We start from the raw sequence: 18,983 nt of genomic DNA on the forward strand, positions 1-18,983 counted from the left end.
CTGCACCACCTAGCTCACTAAATATATATATATATATATATATATATATATATTTAGTGAGGCAATTGGGGTTAAGTGACTTGCCCAGGGTCACACGGCTAATAAGTGTTAAGCATCTGAGGCTGGATTTGAACTCAGGTACTCCTGACTCCAGGGCCGGTGCTCTATCCACTGCACCACCTAGCCGCCCCCCCCATTATATTCTTAACATTCACAGAAGACCTTGAAAAGTCTGACGGACATATATATTAGGATTCTCCATACATGTATATAAATCATGGCTCCCACAAACAGAAAAGAGCTGCCTAAATTAATATTACATAGCTAATAAAAATTGTTACCAAGACACAGCTAAAATTACATTGATGCAATTCATAAAACATTTTTATGAATTAAATTTTTTGGTTATTTTTAATCTTATGTTTTTTTCTACTTTAGAAGCAACTGTAGGTGTATAGAAAAAAAGCAAAACTAAGCAAAGCCACCAATAAAAATCTGTCCTTGTTTCTGCCAACCCTAAGCATCAATAATAACTAGAGAAGATAGTTTCAGAAAATGAAGGGAAAACACCCTATAAAACACATCAATAGGTTTCAAATGCGATGTCCTGTGAATTATAATGCTACTTTTCCAAGTCCAATTTTAGCAAATATGGCCAGTGGCCCTCCCCATCACCCCAGGCTCAGTTTAGAGCTGAAGGGTCAGAGAAGAGCAGAAAGGCTGGAAAAGTTGGCATCAGACTAGACTGAGGGAAAAATCTGCATTTCTGAAGGAAGCCTGGGGGTTGTGTGGGAGTGAGAGAGGAGTTCAATGGGCTACAGAGGTTAGGGGGAGGAGGCAAGGAAACAATCTAAGCCTCTTCCATTGCTTCCTTACTCCTATGGCAGGGTGAAGGAACTTTTGGAAAGACTTCTAAGAATATCCTTTGGATTCCTGATACTCCACACTTCCCCAAACACATTTAAGGATGGGAGAATGTTTTCAAATGTGATCCTCCTGCCTCCTGTCCCCTGGCCTGCCCCCTCCAATACCTCCCCCACCAAAAAAGCTAAGAGAAGTGCATTAATGTGAGGGGAGAGGAAAAAGAGAAATTTAAAAATTAACCTTAATTCTGTGTGAATAGCTTTTAAAAATGGGTTACTTAGGGGCAGCTAGGTAGTGAAGTGGATAAAGTACAGGCCCTGGATTCAGGAGGACCTCAGTTCAAATCCAGCCTCAGACACTTTTAAGTGACCCTGGACAAGTCACTTAACCCTCACTGCCCTGCAAAAAAATAAATTTAAAAAACCCAACAACAATAAAAAATGGGTTACTTAGCTTTTTACATGCTTATGCAAATACAATTTCAATAAGAAATCAAAAGCAATTTGTGGAATTTTCATTTTAGAAAGATCTGCATATCTCAGAGGCATTCTGAGCATTATAGTTTCTGTTCTTAGGGCCTTTTCCTTCAAGAGTTGGTAGATTCTCCCAGGGCTGTAGGCTCTCATTGGAAGCAGGTTGGGGGGAAGGAGGGAGACAGAGCAGGGCTTCCTTCTCACCAAGCTTCTGATAACAGCTAGTTCCTAGTGTTGAAGGGGTTACTAAGGATACTATGGTAATGTAATGTGTGGAAATAAAGCAAACTCCTGAGGGTTTTTTGGTTTTTTTACTCCAGTGGTGCATCTGCTTTCATTCTAAAAATATTTCCGTCTATATAGGTACTCTCTCCACTGAGATCAGCATCCTTCCCATGCAGGAATAATAGTGATGATGATAGCTTATATTTATATGAAGATAAGGACTGGACCTATGATTCTTTTGGTGGAGAAACTTCCTCTACCAATGCAGGTTGGCATCTTCTCTGCAGCTTAGAGAACTGCCAAGATAAGTAAGAAGTTAAAGAACTAGTCATAGATCAGTATATGTCAGAGGTGAGGCTTGACTCAGACCTTCTTGGCTTTCAGGTTAACAATATTCTATTTAAAGAAGGTATATTTATATTATTTTTAAACATTTACGAAGTGTTTGCCTTAAAACAAGAAGTTAGATAAATAGCACAAATACTGTCATCCACATTTTATAGATGTGGAAACTGGATCTTAGAGGGGTAAAATTAATAGGTAAATTGCTAGTCATTTTAAGAATTAGGATTTGAAACCAGGCCATTCCTGACTATGAGTCTAGTGACCCCCCCCCCACTGCCAAAAAAACCCCAGAAACCAAAAAAAAACCCAACAAAACCCAACAACCCTTAATCTCTTTAGTCTTTGTGAGTTCCTGTGGCCAAAACAATTCTGTCACCCACTGGCAACCTTCAGGTGTGGAACCTCTCCACACTGACCTAGTCTGATCTTCATAAATATACACACCAGTCATTTCAAGGTGCATACTTGAATCCTTTCCAACTTGCTGGGGCCTTCTAGAGTTTGAACTCTCTTGGTATAATCTTTTTCTTTTTTTTTTTTAGTGAGGCAATTGGGGTTAAGTGACTTGCCCAGGGTCACACAGCTAGTAAGTGTTAAGTGTCTGAGGCCGGATTTGAACTCAGGTACTCCTGACTCCAGGGCCGGTGCTCTATCCACTGCGCCACCTAGCTGCCCGGTATAATCTTTAAGAACCCAGGTTCACCTCCATATCATCGGGAAACATGGCAGGATTTAAGTGAAGGTAAGAAATATCTGGGTAGGAATTATAACAAATGAAGGGATTTTTAGAGAAAGCTGTAAATTCTTTCTTTTTTTTTGGGGGGGGGGGGCAGGGCAATGAGGGTTAAGTGACTTGCCCAGGGTCACACAGCTAGTAAGTGTCAAGTGTCTGAGGTCATATTTGAACTCAGGTCCTCCTGAATCCAGGGCTGGCGCTTTATCCACTGCGCCACCTAGCTGCCCCTGAAAGCTATAAATTCTTAATTAGAGTTAATACTTTGGCTTACATATTTTAAAGAGAAAACTGGTTGAATATTATCTACTTATTTAACAATGGAAAGAATCATATTACATTATAATTCTGATGTCATCAGGCTCAGATGAACTACCACCTCTGGTACTGAAAGAACTGGAAGATGTAATTTCTTTATTTCTTTTTTTTTTGGCAGGGCAATGAGGGTTAAGTGACTTGCCCAGGGTCACACAGCTAGTAAGCAGCAAGCGTCTGAAGCCTGATTTGAACTCAGATACTCCTGAATCCAGGACCAGTGCTTTATCCACTATGCCACCTAGCTGCCCCTGGAAGATGTAATTTCTAAGCTATGGTTTGTGATCTTGGAGAGATCTTGGGAAATGGGGGAGGCAACACAGGGAAGATAAAATTATCTCAATTTTAAAAGAGGTAAGTAAGGAGAGTCTGAAAACTATGGGCCAATGAGCTTACTTTTGCTTCTTAGCAAAATTTTAGGATTGTGCCTTAAGCAACTCCCTAAGACACAGAGTGTGTGATAAATTTTGGTTATGGACAGTAGATTTCAAAGAACACTGGAGTAGAAGAGCTAGAAGGAAGCTTAGAAATTATCTAGTCTAACTTCCTTCTTTTACAGATAAAGAGATCAAGGCTTTGAAAAGTTAAGTGAGTTTCCCCAAATCACACAGTAAGGGGGAGGGCTTGGATCATAGTACCCGGCCCACTTATGCCTAGGCCTAATACTCTTTCCATTTAGAATAAATGCCCTTTAGATTGGATAATACTCATCTTTAAAAGGAAGCAAGAGAGAACAGTGATCAAGGTTGTAGAAAAAAGAGCAAAAAGGTGAATGGAGAGGAGTTATGACAGGTTGGGGGAGAGCAAAGCAAATATGATGTATGAACACCATCACTGCTGCTGTCTCCCTTCACAATTCAGAAGAAAGGTCATTAGGCTGAGTTCACATTAATCTGTCTGGTTCAAGTCTACTGTTTGCCCAGCCTACTCCTAACTTTCAATCTTATGACCTACATCTTTGCAGTTCAAAGGCTTGTTAAGTTCTTATCAAAAGAAAAAAAAAACATACACACACCTGTCTCTAAAAGTCAACAGTTGAAGTCTTTCAGAAGGAGGCAGTTCTCCAAGAAAAGTCATGGTGCAGAGCTGTTCAAATCATGCTAATTTTTTTAAAAAATATTTTTTAACATATGGAATAAAATAAGCATTTGCATAATATTATATAATAAAAAAGATAACTGCATATCAAACTGCAAATCTGTTATACAATCTTTTTATCCACTTTTAAATATATAGTAAAGTTATCATGTAAATTTGGGGTTTTTTGCCTTTTTTCCCCTTCCCTTCCTTCACCCCTCCTGCCCCTGCCCCCATCCCGGCCAACATACATAACTTAGTACAGGACCTGTACTAACAGCTAAGGGTTTAAATGTTGACACTGTACGTTGATATCAAGGGATAGCTAAAGAACTTGAAGGATTATACTTGTTTTGCTATTATACTGCTCACATAGAACACCAGCCACCTGGTGTTATAGTTGTATATATCTTGTCCTATATGCACGACAACTTTTATAAGCAATTTCAGGCTGGAGAGAGTGGGTAGACTAGATGACCTTGTGAAGGAGTGTAGATTGAACTGCATTAGATAACCATAAAGATTCCTTTCGTCTTTAGGCAGACTTCAATTTCCTTATTTTGAAATCTGTTATAGAATCACAAATCAGAATATTGCGTAGCAAAAAAAATCTTAAGGTTTTTTTCTTGTGCTAAAATTATGGGGGTTTTTTTGCTTTCATAGCAAAAGGCTTCATTCTACAATAACAATATACTTGATTATTGATGTTCGTTATAGGACTGGATTTTTTTTTTTAAGTACTTAGATAGGAACGATTGGAGTGTTTAGACTTATAAAAATAATCCCTTTAAAACTCAAATGTATTGCAGAGTATTTCCCCTTAAAATATAATGACGATATTCTTTTGCAAGAGGTTCGGCTGAGAACAGAGGAAAGCATATAATATGAAATGTGAGTGCCTGGAAGAGCAGGCATTTAATAAATGCTTGTTGATGTGATCTAAGGGAAACTAAATCATGAAAGTATACATGTAGACTCAACTTTAGCTTTCCTGTCATTTAACAGTCTTCCAAAAGCTCAGGTACAGGCCATGAAACAGAAAGGTTCCTAGTTGTTTTATTTTTTAAATCCCCTAGTATCTTCAACATTTTTAATGTTTTGCCAATACTTGCTTTATAGAACTATTTTTAAAACAGTTTATATTGCAGGGTTCTGTTTTTCTCTCCTTGGATGCTGCAGAGAGCAAAAAACCAAAATGAGAAGGCAGTGGGGGATGTGGTGGTGAATGGAAGGTCGTCTAGGGTAACAGGTGCTGATTCAGAGTTCGAGTTCCTTCTGTCATACATAATTCTAATATGTCCAGACAACACCACACACATGTGAGTCAGGGAAAGATGCAGGGGGGAAGGGCAGAATATGAACCAGTGATGACTAAATGACAGTAAACAAAGTTAAATGAGCAAATGATATTAAGCAATGGGAATGCTTTGCTATTTTGGTAAGTAACTTTAAACTGGCTCCCCCCCCCCCCCCCGGCCCTTTCTTTTAAAGGACATTACAGGGACAAAAGTGTATGCAACTAACTTTGCTTATGTGGAGTCTAGTTTTTGAAGGGCTTTCCTAACACATGTTAAATGACTCCTATGATGATGGCAAGGACAGAAGTTCAGTTAGGAGCCCGCCTGCTTCCTTAGATATGCTTGGCAATATAATTGTCAGTGGACACCTTGGTATTTTCTAGCTCTATGGAAATGGGCACTGCATAATAACTTGCCCCTTCCTTGATGAGCTTCTGTCAGAACAATCAATCTCAGATAAGTGGGCTTCAATGAACCATGGGACTAGATTAAATTTCTGGGCTACAGGAGTATAACGAACACAAAATTTGGAGTTGAAGAACTTCAGTTCAAATTCTAACTCTGCAATTTACTATATACAAACTCTTTATTGAACCTCTCTAAGTCTCAGTTTCCTCATCTGTAAAACAAGAGTTGGACTAGATGACTTCCAAGGTCTCTTCCAGGTCTTTATCTATGATCTTAATTGCCTTCTAAGAGTAAATCTAGCTATCTCAAAGTCAACATATCCCAAAGAGAACTCATTCATTATCTTTCCCCTCAAGAGAATTATCCCAGATATCAAATCAGTGGCCAAGTCATGTTAATTTTACCTCTCTAGTACCTCTTGTATCCCTACCCTTCTCTTCTCTCATGCTGTTACCATACTATGTCTCTTAATTAACCCTTTCTCCTTAAATTTCTCTCTTCCCTCTCTTCCTCTCAATTTCTCTCTCCTTTCTCCTCCCCTGATACCTTTCCTTCTCCCCTTCTCTGAATTTGGGACTTCCCCATATCCCCATGTCAAGATAGGCCTGATTGAGTCCTAGGAAAGGTAGTTCAATGACATTCTATTTACAGAAAGACCTGTGTGTCTTAATATTCTTTGGGTTACTGTTAGGAATCATATTTACAATTTTTTATAAGTAATTGTGATCATATATAGGTTTATATTGAGAAATAAATCTCTCCCCTCCCCACAACAAATCTGTGTGCTTTCTGGTCATCATTAAATTCTGCTCCCTACTGCAATCAAAATTGTCTGTTTAAACATTCAGTGTTATTCGGGCTGCCAAATGTTTCCTCATCCATTGCCCAAAGGATCCAGAGTTAAAGAGTGTACTTGTTTTGATACAGAGAAACATGGAGTCTTATTAACAGAATTGGTAGAAAAAAAATGGGTATTATTTTTAAAAGTTGTCACATGCATATGTAACTAATGTCATCTGAAAACGGTAACCATGGATCCAATTATATATTGTGTTCTTTTAGGCACTGGTCAAAAATTTGAAGAGAATTTATTTCAGCCTCCTAATATTTAGTATAAACTATATCTAAGATCCTCAGAGAAAGCCTAAAAAAATAACCACTCATTCCATATATTTCAAATGTTTTCTTTTTCTTTTTCTTTTTTTTTGGTGAGGCAATTGGGGTTAAGTGACTTGCCCAGGGTCACACAGCTAGTAAGTGTCAGGTGTCTGAGGCTGGATTTGAACTCAGGTCCTCCTGATTCCAGGGTGGGTGCTTTGTCCACTGCACCACCTAGCTGTCCCGAAATGTTTTCTAATGAATCAAACTTGAATCATACACAGGAAACTAATAGGAAATCTGGATAAATGAAGACACAAAGAAACATTAAACACTATGTTTTCAAAAAAATACACAAATGAAATGAAACTGAATTCAAAACTAAATTTTTAGTTTTTAGTCCAGTAAGCTACTTCAAAGCAGGGATTTTTTTGTCTTTTTTTTTTTTTATCCCTAGAGCCTAACAGTTCCTGACATGGAATAAATACTTAAATTTAATAAACACCTGATTTAAGAGAAAAATATTTGTTGTGTCCTGTTTGCTTCAGAATTATAAACACCTTGTATATCTCATACCAGAGTCCTCCTCACCACATCCAGTTGCCTTCTTCTCAGTTTTCCTCCTCCTTTGACTTTTCTGCAAATCTAGAAAGTCTCCTCCCTCTACTCCTTGATATTCCTTCTTCTCTGGGCTCCTGGTTTTAGCCCTCTCCCTCTGATTGCTCAGCCTTGGTCTCTTCCACTAGTTCTTTGCATGGACACCCTATGCTCTTCTCTCTGAATACTCTCTTCCTGTCATAATCATTCTCAGGGCTTTGTTAATTCTATAAATATGGCTTTCAAATTGGTATCTCTAATATTGACCTCTTCTTTGAGCTTCAGTCTCAGATTTCCAACTTCTTATGGAACATCTTTACCTAGGTGCCCTAACAAACTTCACACCAATCTTCCTATCTGCACTCTCTGTCAGCTCTCCCAGACACATGTACATGTGTGCACATGCATGTGCACATGCCCTCCCTTCTTTCCACCTCTCTTGAATTTTCCTGTCTCTGCTGATGATACTACCATTATCTTGGTTTGTGGTTGTTCTGTTGTTTCAGTTGTGACTGACTCTTTGTGATCCCATTTGGGGTTTTCTTGGCTTTTCCAACTCATTTTACTGAGGAGGAAACCAAGGCCAACAGGGTTAAGTGACTTGCCCAGGGTCACATAGCTAACTAAATGTCTGGGGCTGGATTTGTACTTTGGTCGTCCTGGTTCCAAGCCTGGTGTTTTTATCCACTGTGCCAACTAGCTGTCCTGTGTCTTGCTTACCTACTCTTATAACCTCACGGCCACTTTTGACTTTTCTTTTCCTTCTCATTGACATTGTCCTGCTAGACAACTGTATTCTAAGTATTATAGATTCTACTTCTGAATGGCTGGCTACCAAACTTAATTCAGGACCTTGGTTACCTCTTGCCTGAATTATTATAAAAGCTTCCAACTAGCATCCTTACCTTCAATCTTTTAAATATATCTGTGAGACTGTAAGTCCTGTGAAGTTAGGAGCCTTGTCTTATTTAAACTTTATATCTCCCTCAGAACTTAGGCTCAGTGTTCCATATTACTTAATTCCGGGGCAGCTAGGTGGTGCAGTGGATAGAGCACTGGCCCTGGATTCAGGAGGACCTGAGTTCAAATCCGGCCTCAGACACTTGACACTTACTAGCTGTGTGACCCTGGGCAAGTCACTTAACCCTCATTGCCTTACCAAAAAACCAAAAACAAAACAAAAACCAAACCAAAAAAAAAAAAAAAACCCAAAACATATTACTTAATTCCATCCTGTCTGTTCTTAATTCCATACATTTGTACATCCCATTCCCCACCTGGTGAAATTCTTTCCTTCCTTCAAGGTCCAGCCCAAGAGATGTCTTCATGAAATCTTCCCTGATTCCACTTCTGATCCTTTCCCCTTTCCCCGTGATCTGGAGTTGGTCTATTTCTCCTCCAAACACTCATGTTTCTGTCTACTGTTTGTCTGCTCCCATGTACTTATCTCATTCTAATTTGCCACTTACAGTTATGTGTGTATATGTGTACACATATATGTATATATACATCCATAAATATGCACACATCAACTATTCCATCCTCCTTCCCAGTAAATTTTAAGTTCCCTGAGGTCTGGGGAATTTTTTTCCCCATATTTTTATTTTCTATGTCCAGTAAAATGCTTTGTAGGTATTTGGTAGATGTTTAAATGTTTGATAAAAAAAAAAACAAAAACCAAAAAACTACCCTGAATGATCTTTGTTGAAGACAACACATACATTTTCAATATCATATTTTTCATTTTAATATGATTTCTGAGTTTGGATAAGGGAAAATGACCTCCTTGTTTCACAGATGAGAACAGGAAGGTATAGAAAGGTTAAATGACTATCTAAGGCCAGACAGTGAATTGGTGCCATGGCCTGTGAATGTAATCTGCTGATTTTTAGTCTTGTGTGCCATCCTTTTCTAGCTAGGGAACATGATCTGTTTCTGTATTTGGAAAGAGAGGTCAGCTACATCAGAACAAGGGGAGTCAGGAAGGCAGGAAAGTTCCACCACAGAAACTCGAATTTGGAAAACAAAATTTGGAAAAGGAATATGGAAATCCATAAAATGGGCTTCGTAGGTTTAAACTCAGGTAAGGAGTTATCAAGGGGGCAGTGCTGCATAGTGCATATAAAGCTGGCTCCAAAGTCAGGAAAACCCATCCATGTTCTGGCTCGTTGTCACCGGCTGAGTGACCCTGGATAGCTTAGATAATGCTCTAAAAATCCCTATTTCCAAACGGCTGCTGATCTGCATTGGGAGGAGTTTTTTTCAGGGAGAGATCTCTATACTAATGATAACAGGTATGAACAAACAAAAAACCTGTGAAGTGGTTTTATGTATTAGAATTCAGATGACATGAAGTTATAATTGTGCAAAATATGGCCATTTGTTCCAGCCCAATGGAAACACAAGGTGTGAATTTGAACAATTATTTAGACTAATCACATTATATACACTAATCACACAATAGCCGCACCTAGCATGGGAATGGTATGAAGCAAGGTGAAGGTGAGGTCTGCTTTTCTGAAGAGAACGAGAAGTGACTGAAAGTCTAAAAGTGGACTTCCCTACTCATTCACAGTCTTCTGTTCTTATAGTCACTCTCTTCCTCTAAGACAAAACGATTAAGTTACTATTTCAGGAGGGAAAAAAAAAGAAAATGAAAGGTGTCAATTGTCTCACTACAAAATGTTAAATTCTGAGATATAGTATTACGAGTAGATGAAGCGATTTTCTGCTCTGTAAACAAAAACACACACACACACACACACACACACACACACACACACACACACACACACACACACACACACACACCTTACCGTCAAGGACAACGCCATGCAGACAAAGGTGAATTTCTTTATATGTGTTGACGTCACTGTGTTGCTAGTGCTCACCAGTTTATTGCTGGGATTATTCTAGGATGAGAAAAAGAGAATTAGTGCTAAAAAATACTGACGAGCAGGCATTGGGTTTCTGGAGGTCTCTATTTTACTCCCACAGTCTCCTTGCAGTCTCAGCCATGTGCCTTGGCACAGCTCTGACTTCACTAATTCTTTTCATCCTAGAATGACTCCTCCTGCCTGATTTAAGGGTGACATAATTTAGACTCAAGACTTTGGTGGGACCAGAGAGATCTCCTAACTTATTCTTTCACATCCCTGCCAATCAGTCGCCTAGCATTATACTTTCTCTTTCCTCACATTACCCTGTATCATACTTGATGGATGCACATTCTGTGTCTGCGCAGTGGATCACAAGTTCTTTGAGGGCAGGGATTATTTTGGTTTTGTATCATCAGGTGTATAAGGTAGAATGTGGCAAGGAGAGTGTGACTGGAAAAGAATCAGATGTTTTGAATTATGTCAGTACCTATGAGGGTACTAATATTATACCATCTTGCACATAAGTGAAAGAATTGGGGGGTGGGGGAGAGAAAATCTATTCAATCCTTATTATGTGCCAAGCGTGGTAAGTAAGCGCCAGGGATACAAAGAGAAAGGTAAGACAGTTTCTGATTTCAAGAAGCTTATGTTCTAATAGAGAGAGTTCAGCTGCAAGTCAAATGGAAAGATCCCATCGTTCTTAAGTTCAAAGGGGAGAGATGCTTCTTTAACATTATTCCCACTGATAAAACCACCTGTTTCTGATGTTGAGCCAACAGGACAGTGGGAATGAGAACCAAGTCTCCATTAGTCATGGTTACCGAGGAAGCAGTTGTTAGCTAACACCTCCATAAGACTTGCCTTAATCAATTGAAGCAGGGCTGATGACGGGGGTTGGGGATGAGATGAGAGAAGGAGGGAGCAAGGACTGCTATTTCCAGGGCTCTTGGGTTCAGCCCATATCTACTTGAATCAGGAGGAAGGTGTTAGCCAAAGGGGTGGTTGTGGCTTGACTCTTCTGGCATTGGCTACTTTGGCTAGGTTGGCTTGCCTGTCCTATCAGTGGCAGCTGGTATTGGTAGAGATGGTGGGCTGCCTCTCCATAAGGGTCATTCCCCTGGATGTTGATTTTAGGGCCAGGCTAGATGGAGGATTGTGGTCTCGGGGGTCACTGCTATTCTTGGAGCTCTTAGGCTTCCTTGACTATCGGAGGCAGTTGGTTGGCAATTGTTAAATGAGTAACTAGGTAGCCCTCTAGACACAAAAGTAATTATATGATATATACATATATATATATGTATATATGTGTATATATATATATATACACACACGTAATATACATGTAAATATGTCTATGTATCTATTTACCTATCTACCTACCCAGGGTCACCATGGATACAATTAGTCTCATAAATAGCTAATATAAACAAACCCTTTGGAACACCTGGCTCCACTAATTCAGTTTAATGAAGTATACACAATGTGGACTATTAGATGTTCCATTTTGAATATAAGCTAGGTATTAAAGGAAAATCAAAAGGTAAGATAATTTCCTCTCCTCTTTCTTCCCATTACCTGCCCCAATAGCATGAATGTGAAAATGATCACAATTGCTTTAGATTCTTAGCTGAGATAACATCTGATCCTCTAAAGAATAGAGCTTCTATCATGTATCTGAGTACAGTCTAAGGGGTAGGACATTTCCAACTCCATTTGAAGTCAGGATCACTATGTAATTGTGATAACTCAGATGGCTGACTACAGAAATGAGGTATCACAGGGGCTAACAATTGTGCTATAAATTAGTATTAGGGAAGTTTTTTTTTTTTTTAAGTGAGGCAATTGGGGTTAAGTGACTTGCCCAGGGTCACACAGCTAGTAAGTGTTAAGTGTCTGAGGCCGGATTTGAACTCAGGTACTCCTGACTCCAGGGCCGGTGCTCTAACCACTGCGCAACCTAGCTGCCCCATTAGGGAAGTTTTAATCTCATTTTAGCAAGTAGGAGCCAGTATTGTGGCAAAGGATGGCCTGGCTAGGGTGCCCATGTAAAGCATGCTGCCTCAGAAGGAGCCTTTAATTTGGGATGAACTGGAATCCTCCACATTTTAGATCCGTGTGCCATGTGATGTGATGAATGCTGGGCCTTCACTCCACACAATACTACACTTCTCAGACAAGAAGGGGACATACTGGCCTGGTCTTTATAGTCAGATGCACTATTGTTGTCTGATGAGGTTAAGTTAAATCAATGAACATTTAAGTGCTTACTATGTGCCGGGTACTGTGCTGATTGGGGGGAGGGGTCTCCTGGTCTATTCATTACATAAGCCTTAAAGGGGAAGCCAGGTGTGTGAAGAAGATTATGGTAAGAGAGCCTGACCAGGAAAGAACTAGTTTGGGTGAGTCCCTGTGAGGAAATGTTAGTGAGGAAGAGCATGGCAGTCATATTGACAGACAGGGTAGAATGTGGCAAAGCACAAAATGCTCGGACTCTCAAAGTTCTTTTATTTTATTTCAATCATGATTGTCAAAGTGAGTCTTAAAGTGAGAGAGACAGTCAGAGAGATGGAGAGAGGCAGAGAGAGTGACAGAGAGACAGAAAAAAGGGCAGCATGATGTAGTGTCTAGAAAGCTGGCCTGAAAGCCAGAAGACCTGAGTTCTGTCTGACACTTACTGGCTGGGTGACCCAAAGCAGATCAGTACATCTCAAGACTAGGCAACCTTCTAAAACTATAAGTCAACCTAAGTACAAAATCAGTACCTGCCCTCCAGTAGCATATATTCTAATGGGCAAGGTGCCAAACTGCATTATTCTGAGTTTCTTCACCTGGGAGCTTGTTATAGGAAGGAACTATAGCTCCAATCTTGGCTATCCCTACATTGTCTGCTCTACTTAAAAAAGGAATTCTGCCTTGTATTGAGAAATGACAAGCATAGATAAACCCTATAGAGCAAACACTAATACAAACAGTCCTCTCATTGTGCATTTAGCCGGATTGGGTGAAACTGTCAGAAGAACTGTCTTACTCTCCAATCCATGAGTAAGCCAAAGATTTGAGCTGCTAGTGTAGTAGATGCAGTCTCCATTATAGTTGAATAAGTAGCGGCAGTCACATATATGGAACTGGTTACAGCTTATTGGAATCTCTGGAAACAATGGGTGGGGTTTTAGAAGGATCCTAAATAACAAGAGTTTCTGGCTGGAGGTGTGCTTGTTAAAAGGATTTTTCAAAGCTTTCATCCTCTGGGCTTAAAAGTGAGTGACACAATATCATGAATAAAACAATGTTTTTCTTGGATCCATTGATCAAAACCCTACAGTGTGTGTATTGTTCAGTTTTATTATTTCATGGTAGCCAAAAACCATTTAAAATGAAACAGTTACAGTGAGGAGGCTCTGACATTTTAGTGTCTCCTATCCCAGCTGGTTTAGTTGTCATCTAATATCCTCTGAAAGGTAGAATTGGAATCTTTCTTTTGATGGATTTACTTAACAATATGAGAACCAATCCACTCCTTTACCCTGGCCTCTAATTTCTCTACCTCTCTTTCTGGTTTTCCAGATTTTTATTCTGCACACACATTTTCTGAATTACTTCTTGCCAGGGATAGATCATCCAATTTTGTTCACTCATATAATTATTCCACAAAATTGTAGATTTTACTGGATGATACATTTTAACCTAGCCAGTTTATGGTAGCCAGAATTGCTTTTTAAGCTATAACTTTGATTCTCTTTCACTCAAATCACTTTCTCATTGTTCTCTGAGTGAATTACTATTGTTATGAGTGGGAATGAGCCTGGAGTTGGCTTAGGGAGCTCCTGATAAGGAGGTTTTCCCTAACTGCAGATGGGCCTTTTCTAAATCTTAGAGTCTAAGACAGTTTCTGTGACTTGTTGGGGGTCACAGAGCCAGTGTATGTCTACTGGGTAGGACTTGAGGCTGTGTCTTTCTGATGCTAATGTGCAGGTTCTTCTCCATCTTCTACCTTCTGTTATTTCTTCCTATTGTTATGGATCTCTTCAGTCCACTATCCTTTTTAGAAGTTTCCAGAGGTCTTTCTCATTATCTTTATTTTATAGAGTCAATAGGAAAGACAATAATTTGTGATAATTTGGACAGACCACCAGGCTGAGGTTTGTTTATTCTAAGTCCTGTTTGCAATTCCAGGGGCTTTATTTTAAAATTTCATTTATTTTATTCTGAACTTAAATAAAACAGGCACTTCCATAACATAGTAGAATAGAAAAAAAAGATGATTGTATATGAAACTGCAAATCTATTATGTACAACTTGCTATTCTTTTTAAAAAGAAAGGTTTGAAAGCCTTAGGGAGGCAGGGCTGCAGGCTGCTCCTGTTCTGGCCTCATCTTCTTTCATTTTATTTCACTTTCTATGTCCACAGCCTATGAAAAGTTGAAAGGATTGGTGGAGTCTGCAGCTCTGGGATCAACTAGGTCACCTCTAATATCTACTGTTGCAAAGGACTTCTTGGGAACTAACTCCTGGCATAAACTGTTGAGTCAGCAGTAAGATATGGCAGCTCAAAAGCAAATACCCTTTGGTTATTTTTAGAGAGGCCTACTATCCAGGACCAGGGAGGTGACAGCCCTGTTGCCATCTTCTGCCCTGGTCAGATCGGGTCTGGATTCCTGGGTCTAATTGTGGGCGTCACATTTTAGGAAGAACATGATCAGTAAGCTGGAGAACACCCAGAAGGACGCAACCAGGATGATAAAATATGCCTTAAGAGTTTGACATATGAAGGTGAATTGAAGATATTGAGGATGCTAAGCCTGAAGAAGAGAAGCTCTGGGGAGGCCAAGATGGCTGTCTTCAAGTGGCTGATTGGCTTCCACTGGAAAGAAGAATCAGGCATGTTATGCTTAGACCCAGAGTCAGATGGAAGAGCTATGTATGTGAGCTGCAAAGAGAAAGATTTAGACTTGATGGCAGGAAAATGTCCTCATGATTATGGCTATCCCAAAACGAAATGGACTGCCTTAAGGAGTAGTGAGGAACACCGCCTCCCTGGAGCTTTTTACACAAAGGTTGAAGGAGGATTTGCTGGAGATGTTGGAGAGTGCAGTTTTGTTTTAGAACAGGCGAGATCAGGATGTCTGGAAGGTCCCTTCCAACTGGAACAATCTGTGACATACAATCACTTCAACAAGGCCTTCTTATCTCACAGGAGTAGGGTGAGGTTATGGATAATGATGTAAACCTCTTCTTTAAATTCTCATCAAAAAACACTGCAGAAAAGCCAAAGTTCCATTGCTTCCATTATTATTCATAGTAGTCAGGAATCACTTCATTCTAGGTGCCCATTTCATGTCCAATTCAGGACAGATAATTTGTAACCAACACAAGATTCTCGTAAAATCTAGTCAATTCAATGGTGGGAGGAGTCCAAAAATCGAATAATATTGCATCCACTTCTAAGACAGCTGAACAAAGGGCTAAGTGGATATTTCCACTGTAACGATTGGAATGACGCCACCTGCTGGAGACTTACTGTAGAAAAGCTCCACCATGAAGTGAAGGTCTTTGAGGGCAAGACCAGGAGTCTTTTCTTTGGCGTCAGGAAGTGACAGTTGCTTTTGGGAGGAAGAAGTTGGGAGCCTGGCACTCTGATTCATGCTTTTTCCTGGGGACTCTGGCGGAGAGCAGAGCTAGAAATGCGCTCTCCCTTTAATAGATTGATGAATGTAGGTCTTTCTCTCTTTACCAAATTCTTATTCTCCTTAATAAATGCTTAAAAGCCTAACTCTTGCTAAAACTTATAATTTATTGGTGACCACTCATTAGATATTTTAGACAGCATAGCTAGAATTTTAGCCGTAATACCACCAAGGGTCATCTATTAGGTCTAGCCCTAAAAAGTCTTGGCTGTGCAAACTAAGAGACATGTTCATGTACCTAGCAGCCCAAGGACCAAATGTAAGTTCAAGCTCTATTTCTGAATTTAAGTTGTGGCTTTTACCCTTCCCTGTGCAATGTAAGGTCAAGGAAGCATTTGGTTTAGATAATAATAGGGGTAGCTGACTTTTATACAGTGCTTTAAAGTTTGCAAAGTACTTTGCTTATATCATCTCATTCGATCTTCATGGCACCTCTGTCGGTCCCTAAATAGTTATGTAAGCAGGAATCAATAGTACAGCAACAGAATTCCAAAATTAATCCCCCAAAGCCCCCTGCAAACCTTGAGTATATAGGTTAGTTTCCTAATAGGAGTAACCTAGGGTGATTTAATAGAGAGCCACAGGGATAACTGCACTATTAGGATGCTTTATGTTTCCTGAAGAAAAATCCTTCTCAATTACCTAGCAACCAAGCCTGGGTCTCTAGATTAGAACTATGATATTCCCAAAATACTATAATAACTTTGATCCTGAAGGTGAAATTGAAAGGATCAGGGTGGTATGGGGAGAGCTGGGGAGAGAGTAGAAGAGGGGAGAGTAAAGGAGAGGGGGGGTGGTGGAGATATAGGGGACAGAGAGGTGAGAAATGTGAAAAGGGGGAGGGAGAGACATTAAGGGAGAGGACTTGGAGATACTCTACACCACAGGCACTCACCTTGTCAAAAGCAGGATAGACGGCTCGAATTTCAGTCAGCCAACCATATGGCATGTGACCCACAGGGTATGTAGCTGTCAGAATTGCCACCGCCTAGACAGGAAGAATCAGCAGACTTAGTCTGGGCATCAGCAAAGGTGCCTTCACAAGCTGCCCTTTGAGATGTTACAAAAATGAATGTTTCAGGTTTAGCAATTTTGAGGCATCACATCTCACTGGGATGTTAACTCTTCACAAACAGCAAAGAGGAGAAACTGCTTTTCAGAAAGAACTACCTAGCCTATTTTTCAAAAGTACAAAATGCAGCTAAAGAGTAGGTATAGTCTCGATGCTAGCTAAACTGAGCTTTAGGACATCAGGTTCCAATAGAGAAATAAAAACTAATTCCTTTTGCATTCACCTGTTAGGATTATCTTAGAATACCTTGAAACCAAGGCCAAAGATCACCATGAATTTTTGAAAAATCTTTGCTATCATGAGAATTTTAATAGGAATCTTGTACTAAGGAAAAGGGATAAGATGTCAAGCAATTTAGCTTTCTTGATCATTTAATGCAAGCTGATTATATAAAAAATAGAATTGCAACACCTCTAAAAAGGGATTGTTGGAGTAGCAGCAGCTTTTGAAACTCATCTATCTCTATATCTGAATTGGGTCCAACAGGCAGTTTACAATACTAACTTTTCCCACATTCTATTCCATTTGCTTAAAAAATCTGGCTCCCACATTCTATTCCATTTGCTTAAACAATCTGCCAATCTGTCCCTGAATGGTATAATCTAAGTCCTGACCTAAAAAAAAAACCAAAACCCTTAAATTTCAAGTTTCTTTCTACTTTCCAGCTAATCTTCATCTTGATGTCACCATAATGACTAGAATGGATATGTTGGTGGGAACTGAGTATTTGTCCATAGCTTTGAAGTCATAAAATATTTGATGTAGATCACTTCTAAAGTACATTAAAAATAATTTTTCCATCAGGAAATTATGGCTTTTGTCTATAGAAATGAGGTTATTTTTCATCATGGGATCATAGATTTACATTTCCGCACCTCATTTTAGAGCCAAGGAACTAAAGCCTAGAGAGGTTAAGTGACTGCTTAGGGTTATATGTCAGGAAAACTGATATTTGAATAAAGATACTGATACCAAATCTGACAGGCTTTCCATTATACCATACTACCTCATGTCAGCAACTTAAAGAACAAAGACAAAGTTACCAAGCTGATCTATACTTCAGCTGATTCTAAAATATTTACTAATTACTACATGCCAGTGAAAGTAATTAATTAAATGAATGGGACATTATTATTTTAAAATCAATATCATAGTGGAACTCCATTTATCTGGTGTTATTGGGGAATGGTTTCCAGAATAGTGAATTTTCTAGATAATTGCAACTTACTTGTATATTGCTAAGTTTAAAAAAGTTAACCATTTTTTTTTTACATGGGAAGTTTTTGTAAAGTCCATTAATAATTTCCTTTCTTAAATGTTAAATAGTACCTAGCATGTACTAGTAGTAGTGGTTGTTGTGGTTGTGGTTGTAGTTGTAGTAATAGTTGACATTTATCTATCATTCTACGTCTTACAATGCATTTTATACCCATTAATTTAATTTACTCTCACAATAGCCTCATGAAATAAGTGAGAGAATTTACATCATTTCTGTTCTCATAGAGAAGGAAAGGGAGGCAAAGAGATGTTAAATTACTTGCTTAGGACTGCATGGAGCAAATGGCAGAGTTGTGATTCCAAATCCAGTGCTCTTCTCACTCTACCACAGGTGCTCAAAAATATTCTGAATGAACGAAACTCAGTTTCTTATTGATGAATCAAGGCTATATAGCATGGTCATCAATTACTGCCCTGGGATTTAATAAATTCATGCTTCACAAGGGATACTGTAACATGTAGAGCTGCCTGATACTATGCTTTAATAGCCCACAGTGTTAGGCTTTGAGAGATCTTGGGTCTGTTTTTCATGGGTTTCCTTTCTTGTTTCCAGGCTGCCAGATGCCTTTTCTTGCTGCTTATTTGTAGATTTCCTCCAATTGCTTATGTGATAGGAAGCCAGATGATCAAATTAGCA

General features: G+C 39.3%; 1 protein-coding gene across 1 annotated transcript in view; it reads right to left on the reverse strand.

Moving 5' to 3' along the window:
- Positions 1-18,983, reverse strand: part of ANKH (ANKH inorganic pyrophosphate transport regulator) — a 188,284-nt gene that overhangs the window by 25,689 nt on the left and 143,612 nt on the right. Inside the window, exons 8-9 of the mRNA XM_043984237.1 lie at positions 16,892-16,984; positions 10,250-10,345 (exon numbers count right to left, since the gene is read on the reverse strand). Of these exons, the coding sequence (XP_043840172.1) occupies positions 10,250-10,345; positions 16,892-16,984 (189 nt within the window). The remainder of the gene's footprint in view (positions 1-10,249; positions 10,346-16,891; positions 16,985-18,983) is intronic.

The sequence above is a fragment of the Dromiciops gliroides genome, chromosome 1 (assembly GCF_019393635.1).
Source record: "Dromiciops gliroides isolate mDroGli1 chromosome 1, mDroGli1.pri, whole genome shotgun sequence".
Lineage (NCBI taxonomy): Eukaryota > Metazoa > Chordata > Mammalia > Microbiotheria > Microbiotheriidae > Dromiciops > Dromiciops gliroides.